Source organism: Sturnus vulgaris, chromosome 1 (genome assembly GCF_052056855.1).
Source record: "Sturnus vulgaris isolate bStuVul1 chromosome 1, bStuVul1.hap1, whole genome shotgun sequence".
Classification (NCBI taxonomy): domain Eukaryota; kingdom Metazoa; phylum Chordata; class Aves; order Passeriformes; family Sturnidae; genus Sturnus; species Sturnus vulgaris.
Genome location: NC_142243.1, coordinates 46,729,759 through 46,751,603, shown reverse-complemented (window position 1 = coordinate 46,751,603; position 21,845 = coordinate 46,729,759). Strand labels below are relative to the sequence as shown.

Genomic DNA, 21,845 nt, shown 5'->3' with positions numbered 1-21,845 from the left:
ATTGGAGGAAGATAATCTTTTTGAAAGAACTATAAAAAAATAATTCATAAAGAAAATCTCATCACTAACACAGTACCCAGGGGCTCAAATTATAATAATACAGTATGTAATCACATATTGTTTTTCAGATTCAACAGAAGTGCTGTTATAGAAAAAGTATACTGCAGGGAACACAGGATAAGCTGCAAGGAGCAATCCTTCTGGCAAAGGGATAGTTTCTTATTAGTATTAGCCTGTAACTGACAGTTTACTATAATTTCAAAAAAGAAAAATGCATGCAATACTGGCTATTATCTCCTGCAGTAATGAGATATCCCCCAAAAGATTAATCTGAGTGTTTATGGTTCATTCTCATTTCATTCAGGAAAGTGCAGTCTGGCATCACTCTTACTGTTATGGATTATGCATTATAGAGGCATCTCAGTGATACTACTGGATAATGGTGGCTTATGGCTTCTTTGAATAGATTATTAGATATTTTTTTCCTGCTTGAAATTTTCTTTCCTGCTAAAGCAATAAAAATGTTGAACTGACAGCATCAGTCTAGTCTAGGAAAATGAAGTAGTTGACATAATCTATGTTGTTTTCACAGTTCACACTGTGTGCATTTATGAGAAAGAAAGGCAACTGAGAGCTGCTAAGGCACCTGTTACTGGTTCCATCTTTTCCCAGCATCTCATTTGTCCCTGGTCCCTGCACTGACAGAAGCATAGGGGCAAAGGTATCAGTGAAAGGGAGGTTGATCTGTTCAGTGTTTTGCGCTGTTCTCATTACACCTTGGCCATTCAGGGGTTGCTGTCTTTGTGGCTAGTACTTGAAAACATGCATTTCTGTTCTTTTGTACTTCATTTCACTGGGATCTCTCGGTTAACTAGCGTGCAGAAGCAGCCAAGGTAATAAGCACTTCCAGGTGCAGGGTTCTTTGCAGTAAGGAGCAGGCAGATGAACCCAGATCAGCAGAAGCTGAGGCTGTAACTGCAGCTCAAGCCTTCTTGCAAATTCAATAAATCTATTCATGCACAGTCATTCCAAGCTCTGTAACTAGGAACTATTGAAGAAGAGGAATGAGAGAAACTCATGGTTGAACGTGTTTTGGCCCAACCAAGTTCCAACACTGTTTCTGATGCCATGAGTACTTTAAACAGGCTATACGAAATCCCCATAAAAGTTGCTAGTCAACATGACCGGTGGCAATGTGTGTTACTAACATCTTTTACTGCATAGCATGCTGAGGAACCTGAAGAAGTGATGCTGCCTGCATGTACTTGTGGTAGAGCGGAGGGCAGAGAGGTGCAAGTTCGTAAGGCATAGCACAGCACCTACCAGGTCTTTTAGGCCAGTTTCAGCTAGTCTACAGCTGCTTACGCTCAGAAACAACCTTTGTGCATATGGCCTGTCTTTCTGCACTCCTGTGATTGCCACATGGATGTTGTTTTCAGTTCTGAGGACAGACATGGATGCCTTTCCCTGAGGTCATGCTCCAGGGCCTGCTGTAAACATGTCCTGAGTCTCCTGTGTTGAATGTAGACTCCACCTGTGACTTGTGTTTACTGAAACAGATCCAGAAGGAGTCAGGCTTTATCTGTCTCAAAAGTTGATCCAGACGATTTTGATGGAATTTTGTCACTTGTTCCTGATTGTGTCTGAAGTAAATAGAAATTAGGTTAAATTTGCCACCAACACAGCTGCTTACTCAAAATCACCCATTATCCCTAAACTGGTCACTGCTGCTTTTAGTGCCATTAGTTAATGGAAATGCACTGCAGGCTGTAGTCAGTAAGCCAAATACAATGTTGAGGAATGGAAATTGCAATGGATCCCATTTTTCCCTCTCAAGCTTTGGAAGAAGGGCACTTTTCCCTTGGGGCCACTCTGCTCTGAAAAGTGCCTGGATGGAACACTGCCCAAGTGCAGCATCCCTCCTGCCTGTGTGTGTTCCAAACAGCCTTTTCCCAGCTTATTGCTTCCTGGTCTGTTAGTCATTTAGCTGTGTCATTCCAGTGGTCTGCTTTCAAGATATGGAAGGTGATACCAGCTTTTGAAGTGTCCACTGGTGTCATGGGATAAGGCCATTACATCCCTTCTTTCTGTTTATAATGGGAAGATTCAGTGACCAACATTTCCTCTGTCTGGGTCACTAATATTGCATCTCTGCTGTGACAGATCTGGTTTCTCCTCTGCAGGCGTTGAGGACAATTAATGGACAGAATCCATAATTTTAGTGTTTATTTACTTTTACTCCTTTTACTTACACTGGAAAATCCCAAGCTCTGTCAACATTACTTTCGTGCTCTCCTTAGGTGCAATCAGGGTTCAATACAGCTGGGCCACCTGCTATGGGTTAGACTTTTTCCATACAGTCAGCTGATGGATGCCAGGTAATTTTTCTGAATTTTATAAAGTTTTTGGGTGACCCCGATGAAAGACTCTGGTGATAGTTACCCCCACCCGGAGTCCAGCTGCTTCCAGCTCTGCAGTCTCCAGCACAGGAAAGACATGGACCTGTTGGAGTGAGTTCAGAGAAGGGCCACCAAGATGATTAGAGAGATGGAGTACCTGTCCTATGAGGAAAGGTTGAGAGAATTGGGGTTACTCAGCCTGGAGAAGGCTTTGGGGTGCCCTAATTATGGCCTTCCAGTACCCGAAGGGAGCCTATAAGTTCTTGTAGTGACTGGACAAGGGAGAGCCAGTTCAAACTGAAAGAGAGTAGGTTTCGTTTAGTTATTAGGAAAATATGCTTCACTGTGTGATAAATGTGATTCGTGCTAATTAAGTTGCAACTATATTAACAAAATTGTATTTAGATCAATAGAAGACAATTGTTGCAGAGTGAGGGGGGAGATGGGTGAGACAGGGCAAAGGACATCTTCCAGATGTTGGGAGTCGAAGGAGGTTGGAAGAAAGTCAAACAAGAATAGTAGAAGGACGTAAGTCTGACAAGCAGCATCTAGAAATAGAAAGTTTTGACCTTGAAATGGGCCAAAATGGGATGATTTCAAGCATGGGACTCAATTAAAGTCTTGTTATGGAAAACATCTGCTCAGTCACATAGTGCGCCTGCACTACCTGCGGGTCACACCTCGGTCATTGAGGAAGACAATGAGCCTTCATCGGAAATAAGACCCTCAAAAGGATGAGAGACCCCCTAACCCATTCGTAGAGCATGCGTCGTACAACACGGTGATGTAGATTTTAGGAATAGAAACTAGGAGGAGTTTTCTAGAAACTTCTGTAACCTACAGTATATAAGTGGGATTGTTAGCCTGGATGCTTTGGTACGTGAGGAATGGCGAGCCACTCCCCGTATCCCCGGTCGGAGGGGGGCCCCTCCCCGGTCGGTTTTGCTTATGCTTTATACGAACCTCAATTATACTAAATTACTTACTGCCAAATTTTGTATATTCTTAAATATATGCACTTTGATTGTTTCATCTCCAATTCTTTAATTGTCATCTCCAATACTTTGATTGTATTCATTTTGTTACTATTAAAAACTTACTATTAAATTTAATCTTGTTGCTTGACACATTGGAAAAAATAGAACTTCATTCATAACAACTGTGAGGGTGACGAGCACTGTAACAGGTTGTACAGAGAAGTTGTGGATACCCCAATCCTGGGAGTGTTCAAAGGATTGGATGGGGCTTTGAGTAACCTGGTCTAGTGAAAGATGTCCCTGCCCATGCCAGGGGGGTGGAACTTGGTGATCTTTAAGGTCCCTGTCAACCTAAACCATTCTATGGTTCTAAGTTGTCCTGCTGAAATGCTAATGCTTTGCAAAAATCCGTGTTAAGTGAAAAAAACCTTTGGAAAAAAAAATCTTAGGTAGTGTAAATAAATGTGGGATATTTCCCATAGCGCCTAACTGCCCCTACCGCTTCACCAGCTCACTACTACACAGCAGAGTTTTCCAAATTGCACCTGAGCACGTGGGAAATACAAAGGTAAATTTTAAAAAAGGGAAAACATCTCCTTTAGCTGGTTCCGCGGCGGCGCGGGTCACGTGCGCACGCCGCCGCCAATCGGAGCGCGCCGCGGGAGCTCGCGAGGCTTCGGTCTCCATGGCAACGCTGGGCCCGCAGCTGTCCAAGCGCCGCCGGAGCGGCCGCCATGGTGAGTAGCGGGAGGGGGCCGGCGCCCGACATTCCCGCTTCATCCCGGCGCGGAGGCGCTGCGCCTCGGGCGGCTGGCCCGCAGGCGGGACAGGGGTCTGTCGTCATTCGGGAGCCGCTCGGGGCAGCGGCGGCCGCCACCTGCCCTCCTGGGCATCCCTGCTATCCCTGCGCGTCCTGGGCTTGGGGATTTTGAGGGATCCGGTGGCCCGGTAGCTTTCCTACGTATCATCGTGGCTGACTCGGACATCACAAGTGGCCTGTGCTTATGTGTTTATTTACTCGTATAATTTCCTTTCTGTCTGCAATGAATAGAAGCTTTTCAACTAAAAAGAAAAAAACCCTCCAGCAACAGCAAAGAGGACATTAATTTAGCTTTCCACATGATCCCTCACCTGCCATATGTGGGACTTGGTGGGCAGCATCGGGCTTGCACCCACACTATAAGAGCTGGTTTTATTTAGTGCTGGTGCTGCTTCCTCTGCTGCATTTAGTTTCCAGAGTATCGAGTATCCAAGTATCCCAGGATTGCATTGTTACTGGAGCTTCTTCCCTAAGGACAAGGTGATTAGATGAGCTGTTTTGTCTGAGTTACTATACATTGCTATCTCTCCCCAGCATCAGCCATGCTAACAAAATACATCGGAGTAAATGAAGTGGACTTGCCTTTGCATTAGCTCTCCAAGGACTGTGATGATAAACTCCTACTCTTGCCCTCTTGTGCCTCCTTGTCACTCTTGCTACCTGTGTGAGCAATGTAGTCCTGATGTGATCGCCCATGCCAGTAATTCTTTGAAATAGAGGCATGCATGAAAAGGCTACTTAGCCAGGCCTAAAATTACTTCCTTCTTAATTTGCCCTGGCAATATTTGTTTCTGGGCAATAGGCTGTTGAGAAACAAATTCAGATTATCACTTACTATCTCCTTCTTCATCAAAAACAGCATGGCCAGCACGTTGAGGGAAGTGATTCTCCCCTGTGCTCTCATGAGACCCCCATCTGGAGTGGTCTGCATACGGTTCTGGTGTTTCCAGCACAGGGAAGACATGGAAGTGTTGGAGCAAGTCCAGAGGAAGGACATGAAGCTGACAAGAGCACAGGAGCACTTTTCCTATGAAAACAGACAAGTTGGGGGTGTTTAGCCTGTAGAAGAGAATGTTGTGGAGAAACCTCATAGCAGCCTTCCAGTATCTCGAGGAGGCCTATAAGGAAGCCAGAGAGGGAGTCTTCATCGGGAACTGCAGTGATAGGACAAGGAGTAATGGGCACTAATTGAAAAAGAGTAGGTTTAGATTAGATACACAGAAATAAAATCTTTCTTGTGAGGGTGGTGAGGTGCTGCAACACGTTGCCCAGGGAAATTATGGATGTTCCATCCCTGCTAGTGTTCAAAGCTGGGTTGGATGGTGCTCTGAATAACCTGGTCTAGTGGGACGTGTCCCTGCCCATGGCTGGGAGTTGGAACTATATAATGTTTAAGGTCTCTTCCAACACAAACGTTCTGTGATTCTCTGATTCTCTGATTCTCTGACAAGTTCAAAGAATTTACATAAAAAGTAAAAAAGATAGCGTACTTTTCCTCCAGGGTTTTTTGTTAGTACATTTATGGAAGATGTATCATTCAGCTACATTATGCATGTGTAATGTAATAGATACCAAGATGTATTTATTTAAGAGCTTCCTCTCCTGTACAGTCCTTCTGGTGCTGATCCTCTGATTGCATCTGTCTCTCTGATTTTGTGTGACTTTTTTGAGGTTACTTGAGCCTTTGCTTCCAAATACTGGAGCTTTCTCACCCACTTATGAAAGGTGTATAGGGATTAGATGTACGAAAATATGGTTGTTTTTCACCATGCTAGTTAGCATGCTAACCCTGTGAAAGCAATCACAGCAACTAGTCAGAAGGCAAGTATTCACAGTAGTTATGCTCATTTTTCCTTATGTTTGTCTTTGTGCTTGTATCCTCCTCCACAGGCAGAGCTGGGTATTAATGAGCATCACCAGAAGGAAGTGGTCAGCTACATGCGCTTTGCTCGTTTCAAGCGTGGCATGTGTCTCAAAACAGTGGATTCTTGTTTTCAGGACCTCAAGGACAGCAGGTGCTGTGTGGGATGGTTCTGAGCAAGAATAAAGCAAAATATGCTAGCAGGAGTGGCAGGTTTGAATACTTTATGGGACGACTTTTCTCCTTCTAGGTTTCTATGTTCTTGTATTTTCCAGAAGTCACAAGTCAAATGCTTTTAAACCCAAGTTGGTCAAATTCTAAGGAATTAACAGAAGTATTGACAGCATGACATTGCTTCATGTCTTGCTTCTGATATGTAAATTCAATGCAAGGCTGTAGCTGAATTAATATTTGTGGTTTTAATGATTTAAAGAGAAAATTCAAATAAAATAATCAATTAGTAATATTGTGGTCACCTAGTAATGACTGGCAGTGGTTGTTTTTAGAAAATATTGCATTGTATGAGTGGTACCTGTGTAGTGAGATCTCATAACAAGGCAAAATTGTTACCTTTATCATGCCTGATTCATCTTGACCTCTCTGTTTAGACTTGTTGAAGAGACCTTCACAGTTGACGAGGTGATAGACATGCTGGATGGACTGCAGAGTGTTGTACACAGTGAAGTGGAGTCAGAGCTCATAAACACAACTTACACCAACGTTTTACTTCTCCGGCAGCTCTTTTCACAGGCTGAGAAATGGTACCTGAAGTTACAGACAGATGTCTCTGACTTGGAGAATCGGTAACAGCTATTGGACTATACTTGCAACAATGAGAAAACTTCAAAATGTTGACTATTTACATTCTTTTCCTAACCATAGAAACCTATTACTTTACAATTGTATCAATGATGGGTTAACTTCAATGTTTTCATCTATAAAATACAAGATACAAAATAATTTCAAACTTGTGAGCAAGGTGTTTTACTCTTACTTGAATGAATCATTTAAGAGCAGGTGACTGGAATCCATTACAAAGTTTTTGTTGTCTGGTTAGATTATATTTTAACTAAGGATGATAAATCTATTGTAATGCATGTATCATGCCATTGCATGACATGATCTGTGCCATTTATGGTATTTGTGTAGGGCTTCATCCTGTACTTCTAACAAAATTTTACATGCAAGAAAAAGCTTAACACCAACCTGTTTCATGTGTTTCAAAATGTGTTTCACAGCGTAGCTCTTAGTAAACAAATGCCTCTCTTATATTTTTGTTTGATAAATAAATGCCTCTTTTGTTTTTTTTCCCCCAGAGAATTATTGGACCAGGTTGCTGAGTTTGAAAAGTCAGAATATACATCTTCAAACAAAAAGGTAGAATTTTATTTTAATCAAATCATAATCAAATGCCATGTGGAGTCATGACAGATTAAAATCTTAGTATTGACTCCTTGTGCTTAGGAGAAAACCAAAACTTAAACCCCATCCTTGTTTTTTCAAAACAGTCTTTGCAACTGTCCAAAAAGTCATATTTTGCATTTCGGCACCAAGGCTCCCTCTGAATTGCCTTGGCTGTTTCCAGAGTGCCTGTTCTGCATTTCTGGAGTGTGCCTCACACACCTCATTGCAAGGTCAGCCAGATCAGGGATGTGTTGAAGCATCTGCCTCTGGGTTCCCTTCCCCTGGCACCTGGGGTAAGACTGGGACATTCTCTTGTCCCAACATGAACTCAAGAGCCGAGAAGATTGCACAGTGCAGATATCACACTAGCTTGTCTTGCATGAATATGGTTGCCCCTTATTTGGTTTGTAGCATAAAGGTGTATTTATATATATTATATTGTATTTATAGACATCTAATATATTATTTTAAATACCTAAATGAGAAAATTATTTGGAGCTTTGTAAATACTTTTTACTCTTACAATCACTAAAATATTATGTTCTCCTTATTCCTTTGTCTTTTGGTTGCTGCAGGATTCTCAGTCTTCTGCAGAACCACGTTTGCAATACTTTTATGCCTCTATGCAGTATCTTGGTTTAACTTAAGCTCAAAGTGAAGTTCATAACTTAGGAGACACAAATGATTTTTCATTTCAAAAAATGAACTTGAAATAAAAGTTTGTGCATTTTCTTTGCAAAAGAAAGCTGAATTGACTATCAGTAGTTATTTTACAGGCTAAAGGAGTACTTTTCTTCCACCTAAAAATCTGTATAAATTAACTTTTTCACCTTTATTATTTCTTTAGTCCACTGCAGATCCCTTTAAACCAAAACTTGCTCCATTAAATGAAGGTGGGTCAGAGCTGCTAAACAAGGTAAGAACTTGACTGTTCATGCAGTTGTGATCAATGATCATTCTGCTTATGCAAGTGAACTGAATAACTGTACAGTAATATTTGTATAATGTCTCTTACAGACATCATGGTAACATATCCCAGGAGTAAAATACTAGTAAATTATTAAATATTGTAAAGTAACAGAAATTTATTGTGTGGTTATGATCTCTAACATGTATCGCAATATTAACTCTTCCTTTGCCAAGACATTTTGGTCTTTGTAGTAATTGATTTTTCCATGTAATGGAGTAAAATAGTAAATTAGTTCCATGCAGTTATCTGATGCTTCAACAGAGAAGTAAATTAAAATATATAGCTGGCTGAAATTACTAGGCTATTGAACATTTTCTGTATCACTTGAAGTCAATCTTATTACATCCATTCTTCTTTGTTTTGTAAGTTGGTTAAATTGTTGCTGAAGAAACAGGCACTTAAAGACTTTGACTTTACTGGTTTTGAAAACATCTGACTTCTCACTTGCTAAACTTCTTCAGAATTACAAAACATTTTCGAGTACTTAATATTATCAATAGTTTTTATTAGGTGTTATACTAATTTCATTCAACTGAACTGTTGGATCTGGAGTTTTTGAGCTTTCTGTGCTTCCAGGCACAGACTCTCTGGAAAACACTGCTCTGGACCTGAAACCTTGGAGAAGACTTGTAAATATGAATAATGAGTTAGAAATCAGAAATGTGTAGTGCGTTAGATGTGTGTATTTTCACGGGGTGATGGGTTTTAAATTTGAGGTTTTTACAGTATAGTGGTGGATATGGGACAAGATGGAGAATTTTGGGTGGTGTCTTTCTCTTTGTTCATCTTCTTCCATCTTCTTCACAGAACTCAGGTAGTAGTCTTTGGTTGGTCGGTCAAATGTCACTCTAAGGGTCGTGGGAATCTATTATTGGGTCAAAAGTATAAATAATATAGGTGTAAAACTTTTATTGGTGTGTTTAGCTTTAAAAGGCCTTGAAGCAGGCTCAGCTGTAGCCATTTTCCCTGCTTCTAGCAAGAAGGTAGAGGTGCTGTCGTACTTTCTGTAATTTCTGATAAGATATAATAAACATCCAAGCCCGAGCACTATAATTGCCTCAGTCATGTTTCTATTAATCCTGGCTCTGAGGGATAACAGACAAGACTGATTACAAACCACTAATAAGTGGTGCAAAGCCCAACATACACCCCCACACTGAACTTTTCTAAAATGTCACACTTCTTACAATACCCTTTTAAGTTTTTGATAATCAAGATAATTAGCAAGTTTTATTTTCTGTCTTCTATCCTGCATTCCCAAAATGATGTGTTGAGTACAATGTCTGTCTCAAATTGTTACCCACTAAAATAATTAAAGCATTCAAGAATTCAGACTTTTATTTTGCTTATAGGTTAATGTAGTTCTCTTTCAAAAATAATTTCACAATCGTAACAGTTTATCTTGAATATGTACATCTGTTGTCTTTTTTCTTTTTTTCCCAAATCATTCGAAGTTCATGTGGTGAATTTACTCTTCCTGATAAAACATGGGTATTTCCTGTGATATAGAACAGGCTATGCAGTAACCTGGTATTCGTCTCTTTTCAAAAGGAGCTGTGGATAAAATCTTACTTGCCTGTTGATCGAAAATATGAATAATGAGCAACAGTGAGATTTGCATCCCTGAGCATGCAATTTTTAATCATAAATCTTGATACTAACAAGATACCGTTCTCAATAATCTTAATGCAGTAAATCATGTGTTTAAGTGAACAACCGTATATGTTACAGTAGAACTGGAGACTTAAATAGCTTTCTCACTGAGGCATAAAACCAAAATAAATTAATGAATTATTGAATTCTTATGAAGGCCATTTTTATAAGCATTTAGGATCTCTTTTGCTTTCCTGTCGTACAGAGACAGTTATGAAATATATTTTCTCCTCTGAAATATTTGCAAAATCCAAAATGGCATAAGGGTGTAAACGTTTTCTTGTTCTTTAACCCAAAGACAGTTGCTCATCTCCAAGAAGAAAATGAAAAATTGAAGACCAGACTCAGGACCATAGAAACACAGGTAAATTCCCTGTAATCTTGGATGCTTAATTTTGGTTACGTGTTTTAAAATATCTAAGAAACCCATGGTTATTATTCTTATGTTTTCAGGTAAAATATGTTTCTGAGGTTTTAAATTTTCAATGTATTGCAGGCTACAGCTGCCCTAGATGAGAAGTCCAAGCTGGAGAAATCACTGAGGGATTTACAGATGATCCAAGGAGATCAGAAGGTAAATATAATTATATCCTTCTGCTCCCATTTAACACAACTGTTGCCTGTACATCCAAAATGTTGGTCTGTATGGTGTGTTTCTTTTCTGGCAAATGCAAGAGTTTGAGTTGTTATTCCTGGTGACACTCTGTTCCCGTTGGTCTGTCAGTCAGCAGGTAATCCATAACATTAGTTGATGTTATGACATGTATTCAGGAACTATCAGGAAGTAGTATTCCAGAGTTCATATTCCCAGGGCTGATATTTGTGTGTCCTGGGGTACAATGCAAAAATGTGTATTCTATCACCATCTGTTAAAATGTGGGAGGGGTGGTGATCCTTATCTCTGTGGGAGATATCCTCTGCTGATGTGCCATCTGATAAGATGGGGGGATGATCATCGTTATCTATTCACAACCCATCCCTCCTCCAGAAGATATATTCTGTTAATGGGCCATTAAGTCCTATTGTGTGACTGATAAGATTACATCACCCCATTGGGAGATGCCCCAACCAGGGGCAGGAGCCAAGCCTTTCCTACCTAGATAAAAAACTGGGGTTTGGGACCCGAGGGCAGACCTTTCTACTGGATCCCAGAGGAAAGTCGGACCTTTTTCCACATCATCGCTGGATCTTCGGAGGAAAACTGCACCTTCTACAGGAGCACTGCTTCAACAGAACCACATCTGTCATCCAGGAGGACTGCAGCCACCATTTATACGGACTGCTACCAACACCCGGACTGACAGGGTGTCAGGTTGTATTTCTGACTGTGTTGGTGGTTGTTTCTTTTATATTATTGCATGTATTTTATTTTTTTCTCTTTTCTCCTATTAAATTGTATTACTGACTTGGAGTCTCGCACTGGTTTTACTTTCAAACCAACACATTAATTGGCGCCCAACGTGGGGCACGAAGGGTGCTGAGGAAAGTCAGTATTACAATTTTGTTTTCACCATGATTCTCAACATGCTTACATGGGTTTTATATCTTGCTCTCTATATTTTTCCACACATGGGGAACTATCTGCCAGCTGTAATGCTCCTGTGTAGACCAGGATATGGTATAAAAATTGCTTTACTGGCCTATTATGTCTACTGCATGATAACCTCTGAGGCAATGAACATAATCTGGAATATATACTCGACTTTGTTTGCTTGTCCTAGTCTAGGTTGCTACATCCGGGGTTTTAACAATCACACCCAGCCCTTGGGGGGAGGGGTAAAGGATGATTTTTTCCAATCTTTCCGGCCTGATACAGTAGTTTTTGGAAATGTTGAGTTCCCGCTGGATGCTAAGGACAGCACAATATTGTTGTTAGTTCTGCTTTGTCTCCTCTGCACAGCCTTTACAGCCTACAACATGCTTAGAAACAGAACACTACATGGCGTATTGATGCGTATTCTTGAGGAAGAGGAAAAAAGAAACAAATCAACTTCGTCCACGACTGCACAGAATGTCACAAAGAGGAGAAGAACCAAACAAAAAGCAACAGTGCCCGTGTCTATGCAGACTGCCACAAAGGAGGAAAAAGCCAAAAGCGAAGCAACAGTGTCCGTGTCTACGCAGACTGCCACAGAGGAGGAAAAAGCCAAAAGCAAAGCAACGGTGTCCGTGTCTATGCAGTCTGCCACAGAGGAGAAAAAAGCCAGAAGCACCATCAGCATCTCCACACAAACCATCACTGAGCCAGAACAGCCTAGACCAGTAGCAGTTGCGCCCGTTCAGAAGAAGAAATCAAAGAGCAAATCAGTTCGCATAGTGACTGACGAGGACGTGGCAGGACCTTCGCACCCAGCAGAAGTGACAGAGCCAGAGATCATCACTCGCTCTCTATCCCTGGGTGAGCTGCGTGACCTGCGGAGGGAATTCACCCGCCAGACAAATGAGTCCATCTTGACCTGGCTGCTCCGCATCTGGGACGCTGCAGCCAATGACACCATTCTGGATGGATGTGAGGCCAGGCAACTGGGATCTCTGTCCCGGGATGTGGTCATTGACCAGGGGATTGGGAGAACCCAAGAAACTCTCAGCCTCTGGCGGCGACTGCTGACAAGTGTGAAGGACAGATACCTTTGTAAAGAAGATCTTCAGGTGCACCAAGGAAAATGGAGCACAATAGAACAAGGTATCCGATGCCTGAGGGAATTGGCCGTGCTGGAGATCATTTTCTCAGAAGATGAGAGATTTCCTAAGAGCCCAGACTGTGTCCGGTGCACGTCACAGATGTGGTTGAGATTTGCACGACTTGGACCAGAGATGTATTCCCGTTACCTGGCAACGCTGCAGTGGAGGGAAGGTGAGGACATGGTAGGCGTCTTGGCCAATAAACTAAGAATTTATGAGGACACTGTCACAGCCCCATTTCGTACCCATGTCTCATCCGTGGAAACACGGCTGGTGGAGCAAGTCCGAAGCCTGATTGAAGAGGGCCATCAGAAACTAAAAAAAGAACTTAAGGAAAACAACTACCAGATCTCTCCTGAACCAACAAGAGTTTCTGCCATTAGGAGCCGGCGTTCCTCAGGCAGGGAGAGAGGACACACTCCACGAGGTAACCTCTGGTTTTTCCTTCAGGAGCATGGAGAAGACATGAGGAAGTGGGATGGAAAACCCACCTCCTCCTTAGCAGCCCGGGTACGGGAGCTGAAAAGAGGGACACCTACCCCAAGAAGTTCATCTAGAGTCAATGCTGCTCCAGTCTCTCGTGTACAGAACTCCAGACAGTATCAGAATGATGATATGACTGATCCTCTTGAAGGAACCTCAAGAACCTATTTACAGGGAGAGAGCAACGTGTACCAGGATCAGGAATAGAGGAGCCCTGCCTCTAGCCAGGTAGAGGAGAGGGATAATCGGATCTATTGGACTGTGTGGATCCGATGGCCTGGCACATCCGACCCACAAAAACATAAGGCTTTGGTTGACACCGGCGCCCAGTGTACTCTGATGCCATCAAAGTATGTAGGAGAAGAATCCATCTCTGTTTCTGGGGTAACAGGAGGATCCCAGCAGCTGACTGTAGTGGAGGCCGAAGTGAGTTTAACTGGGAACAGGTGGCAGAAACACCCCATCGTGACTGGCCCAGAGGCCCCATGCATCCTTGGCATAGACTATCTTAGAAATGGATACTTCAAAGACCCAAAAGGATATCGCTGGGCTTTCGGGATAGCTGCTGTAGAGACAGACAGCATTAGAAAACTGAGCACCTTGCCTGGTCTTGCAGATGACCCCTCTGCTGTGGGACTACTGAGAGTTGAAGAGCAACGGGTACCAATCGCCAGAACAACAGTACACCGCCGGCAATACCGTACTGACAGAGACTCAGTGATTCCCATCCATGAAATGATCCGTAAACTGGAGAGCCAAGGGGTGGTCAGCAAAACCCACTCACCCTTCAACAGCCCCATCTGGCCTGTGCGTAAATCTGAAGGAGAATGGAGATTGACCGTAGACTATCGTGCATTGAATGAGGTGACTCCACCGCTGAGCGCTGCTGTGCCGGACATGCTGGAACTGCAGTACGAGCTGGAGTCCAAGGCAGCAAAGTGGTATGCCACTATCGATATCGCCAATGCATTTTTCTCCATTCCTCTGGCAGCAGAATGCAGGCCTCAGTTTGCTTTCACCTGGAGGGGTGTGCAGTACACCTGGAATCGTCTGCCCCAGGGGTGGAAGCACAGTCCCACCATCTGTCATGGGCTGATCCAGGCTGCACTGGAGAAGGGTGAGGCCCCCGAACATCTACAGTATATCGATGACATCATTGTATGGGGCAGCACAGCAGGGGAAGTCTTCGAGAAAGGAGAGAAGATTATCCAGATTCTGCTGAAAGCTGGTTTTGCCATTAAGCGAAGTAAAGTTAAGGGACCAGCTCAGGAAATTCAGTTTCTAGGAGTCAAGTGGCAAGATGGACGTCGTCAGATCCCAACAGAGGTAATTAATAAGATCACCGCTATGTCTCCACCTACCAACAAGAAGGAAACACAAGCCTTCCTAGGTGCCATAGGCTTTTGGAGAATGCACATTCCTGAGTACAGTCAGATTGTGAGCCCTCTCTACCTGGTTACCCGCAAGAAGAACGATTTCCACTGGGGCCCTGAGCAGCAGCAAGCCTTCGCCCAGATCAAGCAGGAGATTGCTCATGCAGTAGCCCTTGGCCCAGTCAGGACGGGACCAGATGTGAAGAACGTGCTCTACTCTGCAGCCGGGAACCATGGTTTGTCTTGGAGCCTGTGGCAGAAGGTGCCTGGTGAGACTCGGGGTCGACCACTGGGATTCTGGAGCAGAAGCTACAAAGGATCTGAAGCCAACTACACTCCCACAGAGAAGGAGATCTTGGCCGCCTATGAAGGCGTTCAAGCTGCCTCAGAGGTGATTGGCACAGAAACACAACTCCTCCTGGCACCCCGACTACCAGTGCTGGGCTGGATGTTCAAGGGAAAGGTGCCTTCCACACATCACGCCACTGACACCACATGGAGCAAGTGGATTGCCCTCATCACTCAGCGCGCCCGTATTGGGAATCCAAATCGCCCTGGGATTCTGGAAATAATTACAAACTGGCCTGAAGGTGAGACTTTTGGATTGTCTTCTGAAGAAGAAGAGGAACAAGTGGCACGTGCTGAGGAAGCCCCACCATATAATGAGCTACCGGAGGCTGAAAGACGATATGCCCTCTTCACTGATGGTTCCTGCCGAATTGTAGGCACTAACCGGAAATGGAAAGCTGCAGTATGGAGCCCCACACGACAAGTTGCACAAGCTACCGAGGGACAAGGTGGATCGAGTCAGGTCGCAGAGCTAAAAGCCGTCCAGTTGGCTTTGGATATTGCTGAACGAGAGAAGTGGCCAAGGCTCTATCTCTACACTGACTCATGGATGGTAGCTAATGCTCTGTGGGGTTGGCTGGATCGCTGGAAAAAGGCCAACTGGCAACGCAGAGGGAAACCCATATGGGCAGCTGAGATTTGGCAGGACATTGCTGCCCGAACAGAGAAACTGACCATAAAGGTTCGACACGTGGATGCACATGTACCCAAAAGCCGGGCTAATGAAGAACATCACAACAACGAGCAGGTGGACCGAGCTGCCAAAGTGAAAGTATCACAGGTGGATCTAGACTGGCAGCACAAGGGAGAATCATTCCTAGCTCGTTGGGCCCATGATGCCTCTGGTCATCAGGGGAGAGATGCGACGTACCGATGGGCCCGTGACCGAGGGGTGGACCTTACCATGGACAGTATCTCACAGGTCATCCACGACTGCGAGACCTGTGCCACAATCAAACAGGCCAAGCGGGTAAAGCCTCTGTGGTACGGTGGACGATGGTCAAAGTACAGGTATGGGGAAGCCTGGCAAATTGACTACATCACCCTTCCCCAAACCCGCCAGGGCAAACGCTACGTACTGACCATGGTGGAAGCAACCACAGGATGGTTAGAGACCTACCCTGTGCCTCATGCCACTGCCCGGAACACCATCTTGGGCCTAGAAAAACAAGTCCTTTGGAGGCATGGTACCCCTGAGAGAATTGAATCAGACAACGGAACCCATTTCAAGAACGGTCTTATCAACACGTGGGCCAAAGAACATGGCATTGAATGGATATATCATATTCCTTACCATGCGCCAGCTGCCGGGAAAGTTGAACGGTGTAATGGACTCCTTAAGACTACTTTGAAAGCACTTGGTGGTGGAACCTTCAGAAATTGGGAAATGAACTTGGCCAAAGCCACCTGGATGGTTAACACTCGAGGGTCCATCAATCGAGCCGGTCCTGCCCACTCTGAACCCCTGCACACAGTGGATGGGGACAAGGTCCCAGTGGTACACATGAAAGGTATTTTAGGAAAGACTGTTTGGATTAATCCCACCACAGGCAAAGGCAAACCAATCCGTGGGATTGTTTTTGCTCAAGGACCTGGTTACACTTGGTGGGTAATGCAGAAAGATGGGGAAACCCGTTGTGTACCGCAAAGAGACCTAATTTTTAGTGAGAACTGTATGTAAGGTTTCATTTTGTATTATATACCTGTAAGAGGGTATTGGTTTGGGTGTGATGTAGATGGTAATAGAATAAGGGGTGGATTATGTCCTGGGGTACAATGCAAAAATGTGTATTCTATCACCATCTGTTAAAATGTGGGAGGGGTGGTGATCCTTATCTCTGTGGGAGATATCCTCTGCTGATGTGCCATCTGATAAGATGGGGGGATGATCATCGTTATCTATTCACAACCCATCCCTCCTCCAGAAGATATATTCTGTTAATGGGCCATTAAGTCCTATTGTGTGACTGATAAGATTACATCACCCCATTGGGAGATGCCCCAACCAGGGGCAGGAGCCAAGCCTTTCCTACCTAGATAAAAAACTGGGGTTTGGGACCCGAGGGCAGACCTTTCTACTGGATCCCAGAGGAAAGTCGGACCTTTTTCCACATCATCGCTGGATCTTCGGAGGAAAACTGCACCTTCTACAGGAGCACTGCTTCAACAGAACCACATCTGTCATCCAGGAGGACTGCAGCCACCATTTATACGGACTGCTACCAACACCCGGACTGACAGGGTGTCAGGTTGTATTTCTGACTGTGTTGGTGGTTGTTTCTTTTATATTATTGCATGTATTTTATTTTTTTCTCTTTTCTCCTATTAAATTGTATTACTGACTTGGAGTCTCGCACTGGTTTTACTTTCAAACCAACACATTGTGTTAACAGACACAAATCTATGTCTGTTTGTTTCTTCGTGTTTACTAATGAGAGAATGATACTTGGTTTTTAGAGCAACAGTGAAACACTAATTCTTTCACACATTTGTCACTTGATGTTGACATGAACAAGCCAGACTTGCTGCTCGTTTGACTTTTTTTTTTGTAGTTCTCCCTATATCAGCATACTGTGAAAAATGTTTCACCGTTTATTTTTGTTACTTGAGGTTCTTAATCTGTTTTGTAAATGGGGACTCCAACATGGTGAGTTGCTGGTGGCAAAAAAACGTAAGAAGCCACAAGTCCTGTTAACACAAATATATCTGTTCAGGCCACCTTAGTATTTTTCTAAGTTTCTACCTTTATTTGTCAATAATTAGAATTTTCCAAAGTGTGTTCGTAAGTAGTTGTGTCTTAAGTTTAAAACATTTCAGTTCAGGCTTTCAACAAAATTAGAACACTTTAATCTCATTATTTTGAGTAATTGACTTTAAAATTCCTGCAGTATTTACAGATTAGGAAGTAAGGTTCAAGATAATATAACATTTCTATTTTAATTTTTGTATTTTAATCCTGATTTCTTTTTATTTTGCTTTCTACCTGGTTTATGGTATGTACTTGGTTTTCTTAATATGTTAAAAGTTTACTTAGTAACTTCCAAAATTATATTCCATAATATTTTTAATAGGGAACTTGATTAATCAGTTATGGCAAATGTTTTTCTCTGTTTCATTAAACTTTAAATTATTAAAGGCTTAAAATATTTAAGGAGTGTTTTAAAGCATGGATAATACTGTTTGTAGTGTTAAATTATTGGAATTTAATCTCATCCTGCTTTTCAGGATGAAAATAAATATTAATAAAAATAAAATAAAATAAAATAAAAATTAAATATTAATTGGCTTCAGTGTCAGGGCTGCTGAGTATCTTCAGCTTTCACGTCCTAATTTGCTCTCTATAATCTGTCCCTTTCTCCCAGTTGCTAATAAAGCAGTAGATTTCAAACTCTTTGAAGAAATAAATGACCACCAAACCACAATTGGTTCTTAAGGATAAACTCATCAGATTGATTTTTTTTTTTTTAATTAATGGTTAATAGATGGCTTCATATAGTGAGTTGCAGTAAGTGGGAGTAACTCCCAGCAGTAAGTGGGAGGAACTCCTCTGTTGGATCAGTTTAATGAGGACTTAGAATTTTTGCATAATTGACTTATGTCATGGTTAGAAAATAAGAACTAAAATATACAAAGTGTGTGTAGTGCTTTTCAACACTGCAACCTTGGATTCTTTCTCAGAATTCAAAATTAGCTTTTCTTCTGTACAGGTACTACTATCAAGTGGTTTCCTATTCTCAAATCTTAAGTTCCAGACAGAAAAAGGAACAGGGATTTCTTAGGTTTTAGATTTTGTTGTTTTAATGTGCTTCTGGTTCAGCCTCATCCTGAGTCATTACACTTTTGAGTTTGAAGTTGAGCTTTATAACCCGAGAATGTTGTGTTTGGTGTTTTGGTTTTATTTAAATGAAAATCTATAGAACAGTTACATGATTATTATGTTTTATGACCCAGAACTGATGTTCAGAAAAGTTTGAGTTTATTCTTCTCGTAAGGCAACTGGAAAGTTGCTTTGCAACTTGGAGCCTCTTTGTGTAAGACACCTGAGAATGGCACAGTGTTGGTACCTGTCTGAGAGTGTGAGCCTTAACACCTTCAACCTTTCCTACCCATACTACATGAGGAGCTTTGGAAATGTTTCAAAAATACATTGTAGCATAGACATTCAGACATTAGACATTAAACGGTAATAAACTCTTTCTGTATGGTAAATAACTTCTTGCAATATGATTCCTCCTTTGGCTCTAACTAATTCCTAAAGAAGCAAAGTACAAGAACTTAAAGTCTCATCTTGGCTGCGAAGACATTCCAGCCATCTTTAAAAAGCATTTATTAACAGTTTTTTAAGTTAAAAATCACTCCTTGCTCTAACTTTTTTTTTTTAGTTGAAGCACTTCTCGTTTAGGCTTTACAGGAGTGACTTGTACATCATTATTAAAAATTAAGATATACCTACTTTGTGTGGAATTTTGCACTAGAAATTTCTTCTCTTGAACTTGACATGTTTTAAATATTTCCTCTATTGAAGAATAATGCAAACCAGGATATCACTGAACTGGAGAATAAAGTGGCAGCTTTGAAATCACAGTTTGAGAAGACTTTAAATGACACTGCTGCAAACCAAAAATTCTTGGAAGAAGACTTGGTGACAACAAAACATGACTTACTGAAGTTTCAGGATCAGCTATCCACAGCTGAGAAGGTTAGCATTTCGTAGTAATGTGAAGATGATGAATTCCTTACTCACATTTTAACTGACTCGTAATTTAATAAGCACAAGCTACAGGATGCAGAGTTTACCAGGCCACACTTTCACCCTTGTATTTTTGTTATTTCAGTGGAAAAACACATTGTACATAAAATAGCAAACGCACAATTAACTGCATGGCTATAACTAGATTAATATTTAAAAATTGACTGTCTGGATAGAAATTTTTAAATGAAAAGCATATTAACAGTCTTCTGAAGACTTTTAGTCTGATTTTGTTAGAGAATGAAGTTGGTGTTTCTATGGCTGCCCCAGTAATTTCATTTGCATCTACCAGCTATCTTAATTTTAATAAGTACAGAAAACTAGTATTTTCAAACTTGAGGAGGAAAAACAAGTAGGTTTTTTTTTATATTTTTGTGTAATCTTCATAATATGTAAATAATATGTTGATGTTATTATGTAGGAACTGGAGAAGAAATTTCAGCAAACAGCTGCCTATCGCAACATGAAAGAGATTCTCACCAAGAAGAATGAACAGATAAAGGATTTGCGTAGAAGACTTTCCAAGTAAGTGGTGCTGCCCTGTCTGTCCCAACAAGATCCTTGTTCTGGATCCGTGCTCCGCTCCATTTTGTCTCTAAAATGGTCTATACATTTTCACTTAAAAAAATTTGTAATAGGCTATGCCCTGATTTTTGACAAACCAGTCCTTTGAATGGGTATTTTGTGTGGTTAGAGATGGTGTGTGCAACAGCAGCTGCCATGTAGCAAATAATGAGATAATTTGGTATGGAGAGGATACAGAATATTCATGGCTGTGGTAGATAAGGCCTCAGGTGCTACACACAGAGATATACATATGGGAGATGTTCCAGGTGCTTTGGTAACTGCTTGGATTTGTGGGTAGATTCCTTCATTGTACTATATGGTGAAATAGCCAGTTTTAAAAGGAGAAAATAGTCTAAAAAGTACATTCATTTGTCTGCATTTATTGCTTTGGTTTCATATTTTCTTTAGAGACAAAATGTGTTTGGGGTATTTTTTAGTCTGTTTTAATTATTTTTCTGTTTGTTCTTTTTTACTTCTCAGATATGAATCAGAGGACTGAAATAGCAAAAAGCATCTGATCTATCAGAAGTTGTCATGGAAAGAAAATGTAGACTGGTATTATTTTTCAATAATGTTTGTTTTGAATGGTGTATTCTTTGCTTCTAGTGTTTAAAATAACTCTTTATTATTATTAATTTCCAACTGAAACTCTTACTTTACTTCCTTGTAAACCTGCAGTTTATAGGTATTAGTTTCTGCAGTCATGTTTTTAATGGTTAACCATTGACATTCCTTGAGAAACAGCAAACAGGACCTTGTTGAAGAACTGAGAACATTCTCTACAAAAAAAGGAGTTTATTTTTGTTTAAAAAGGGGGAAAAAAAGACCAAAAATACGTGCATTAGAGTTTTTGATCTCTTCAAGGTGGAAGCTCCAGTTACTTTTGTGTAGTTAATGTAGTTATGAAGTAGCATTATATGTAAAAATTGCATCAGTGAAAGAGTAGGAGGAACCAAAAAGAAATTCTGATTCTGTAATGTTACTTCACATTGGACATGTCATAGCTCAGCAAAGTATGGTCAGTAGCATTTTTCTAGAGGGTATTCATTAGATAATGAGATAAATATGCTTTATAGCCAAAATGCTGGACTCTTTCAAATAAAGATGTGCTTTTTCACTTGAGTTGATTTAAAGCAAATTTGAGCATCAGAAGACAGATTCTGATTTTGCCAGTATTCTTAATATTAAGATGATAATCTAAATATGCTTAGGAAAGTTAGCGGAACAACTTTTTGGGGAAATAAGTTTTTTTAGATGTTTTCATCTTTTTTAATGTAACTTCACCAGAAAACAGCTTACTTCTCTCGAGTCTTCTACTTGTAACTCTCTGCCTTGCATTTGTTTGTCAGTCGCCTAATAGAGCATTATACTTGTTCATCTGTCCCTGTTCATATGTATCTTGTATTTTACTTCAAATAAAATACTACATCTTCAAACATTTAATCTTTAAGGAGCTGGGATTTTTAATAGGAGTGTTTTGTATAGCTATTTTTTTAATACATGTATGAATGGGTGTCAGATCAGTAATGAATCTTGCTAGAAATGAGAACATGTAAAT

At 41.4% G+C, this 21,845-nt stretch overlaps 1 protein-coding gene across 3 annotated transcripts; it reads left to right on the top strand.

Moving 5' to 3' along the window:
• Positions 1-4,019: 4,019 nt before the first annotated feature.
• LZTFL1 (leucine zipper transcription factor like 1) lies at positions 4,020-21,725 on the top strand. Of its 3 annotated transcripts, none has more exons than XM_014889650.2 (10): positions 4,020-4,113; positions 6,087-6,211; positions 6,666-6,860; positions 7,374-7,434; positions 8,309-8,377; positions 10,383-10,448; positions 10,581-10,658; positions 19,496-19,669; positions 20,142-20,245; positions 20,768-21,725. In XM_014889650.2, exons 1-10 carry the CDS (start codon positions 4,111-4,113, stop codon positions 20,784-20,786), a joined length of 894 nt encoding a protein of 297 aa, XP_014745136.1. In that variant the 5' UTR covers positions 4,020-4,110; the 3' UTR covers positions 20,787-21,725. The 3 variants fall into 3 exon arrangements, with proteins under 3 accessions (XP_014745136.1, XP_088021983.1, XP_088021985.1); XM_088165857.1 differs by having other exon boundaries at positions 4,021-4,113; positions 19,511-19,669; XM_088165859.1 differs by having other exon boundaries at positions 4,081-4,676.
• The last annotated feature ends 120 nt before the right edge of the window (positions 21,726-21,845 follow it).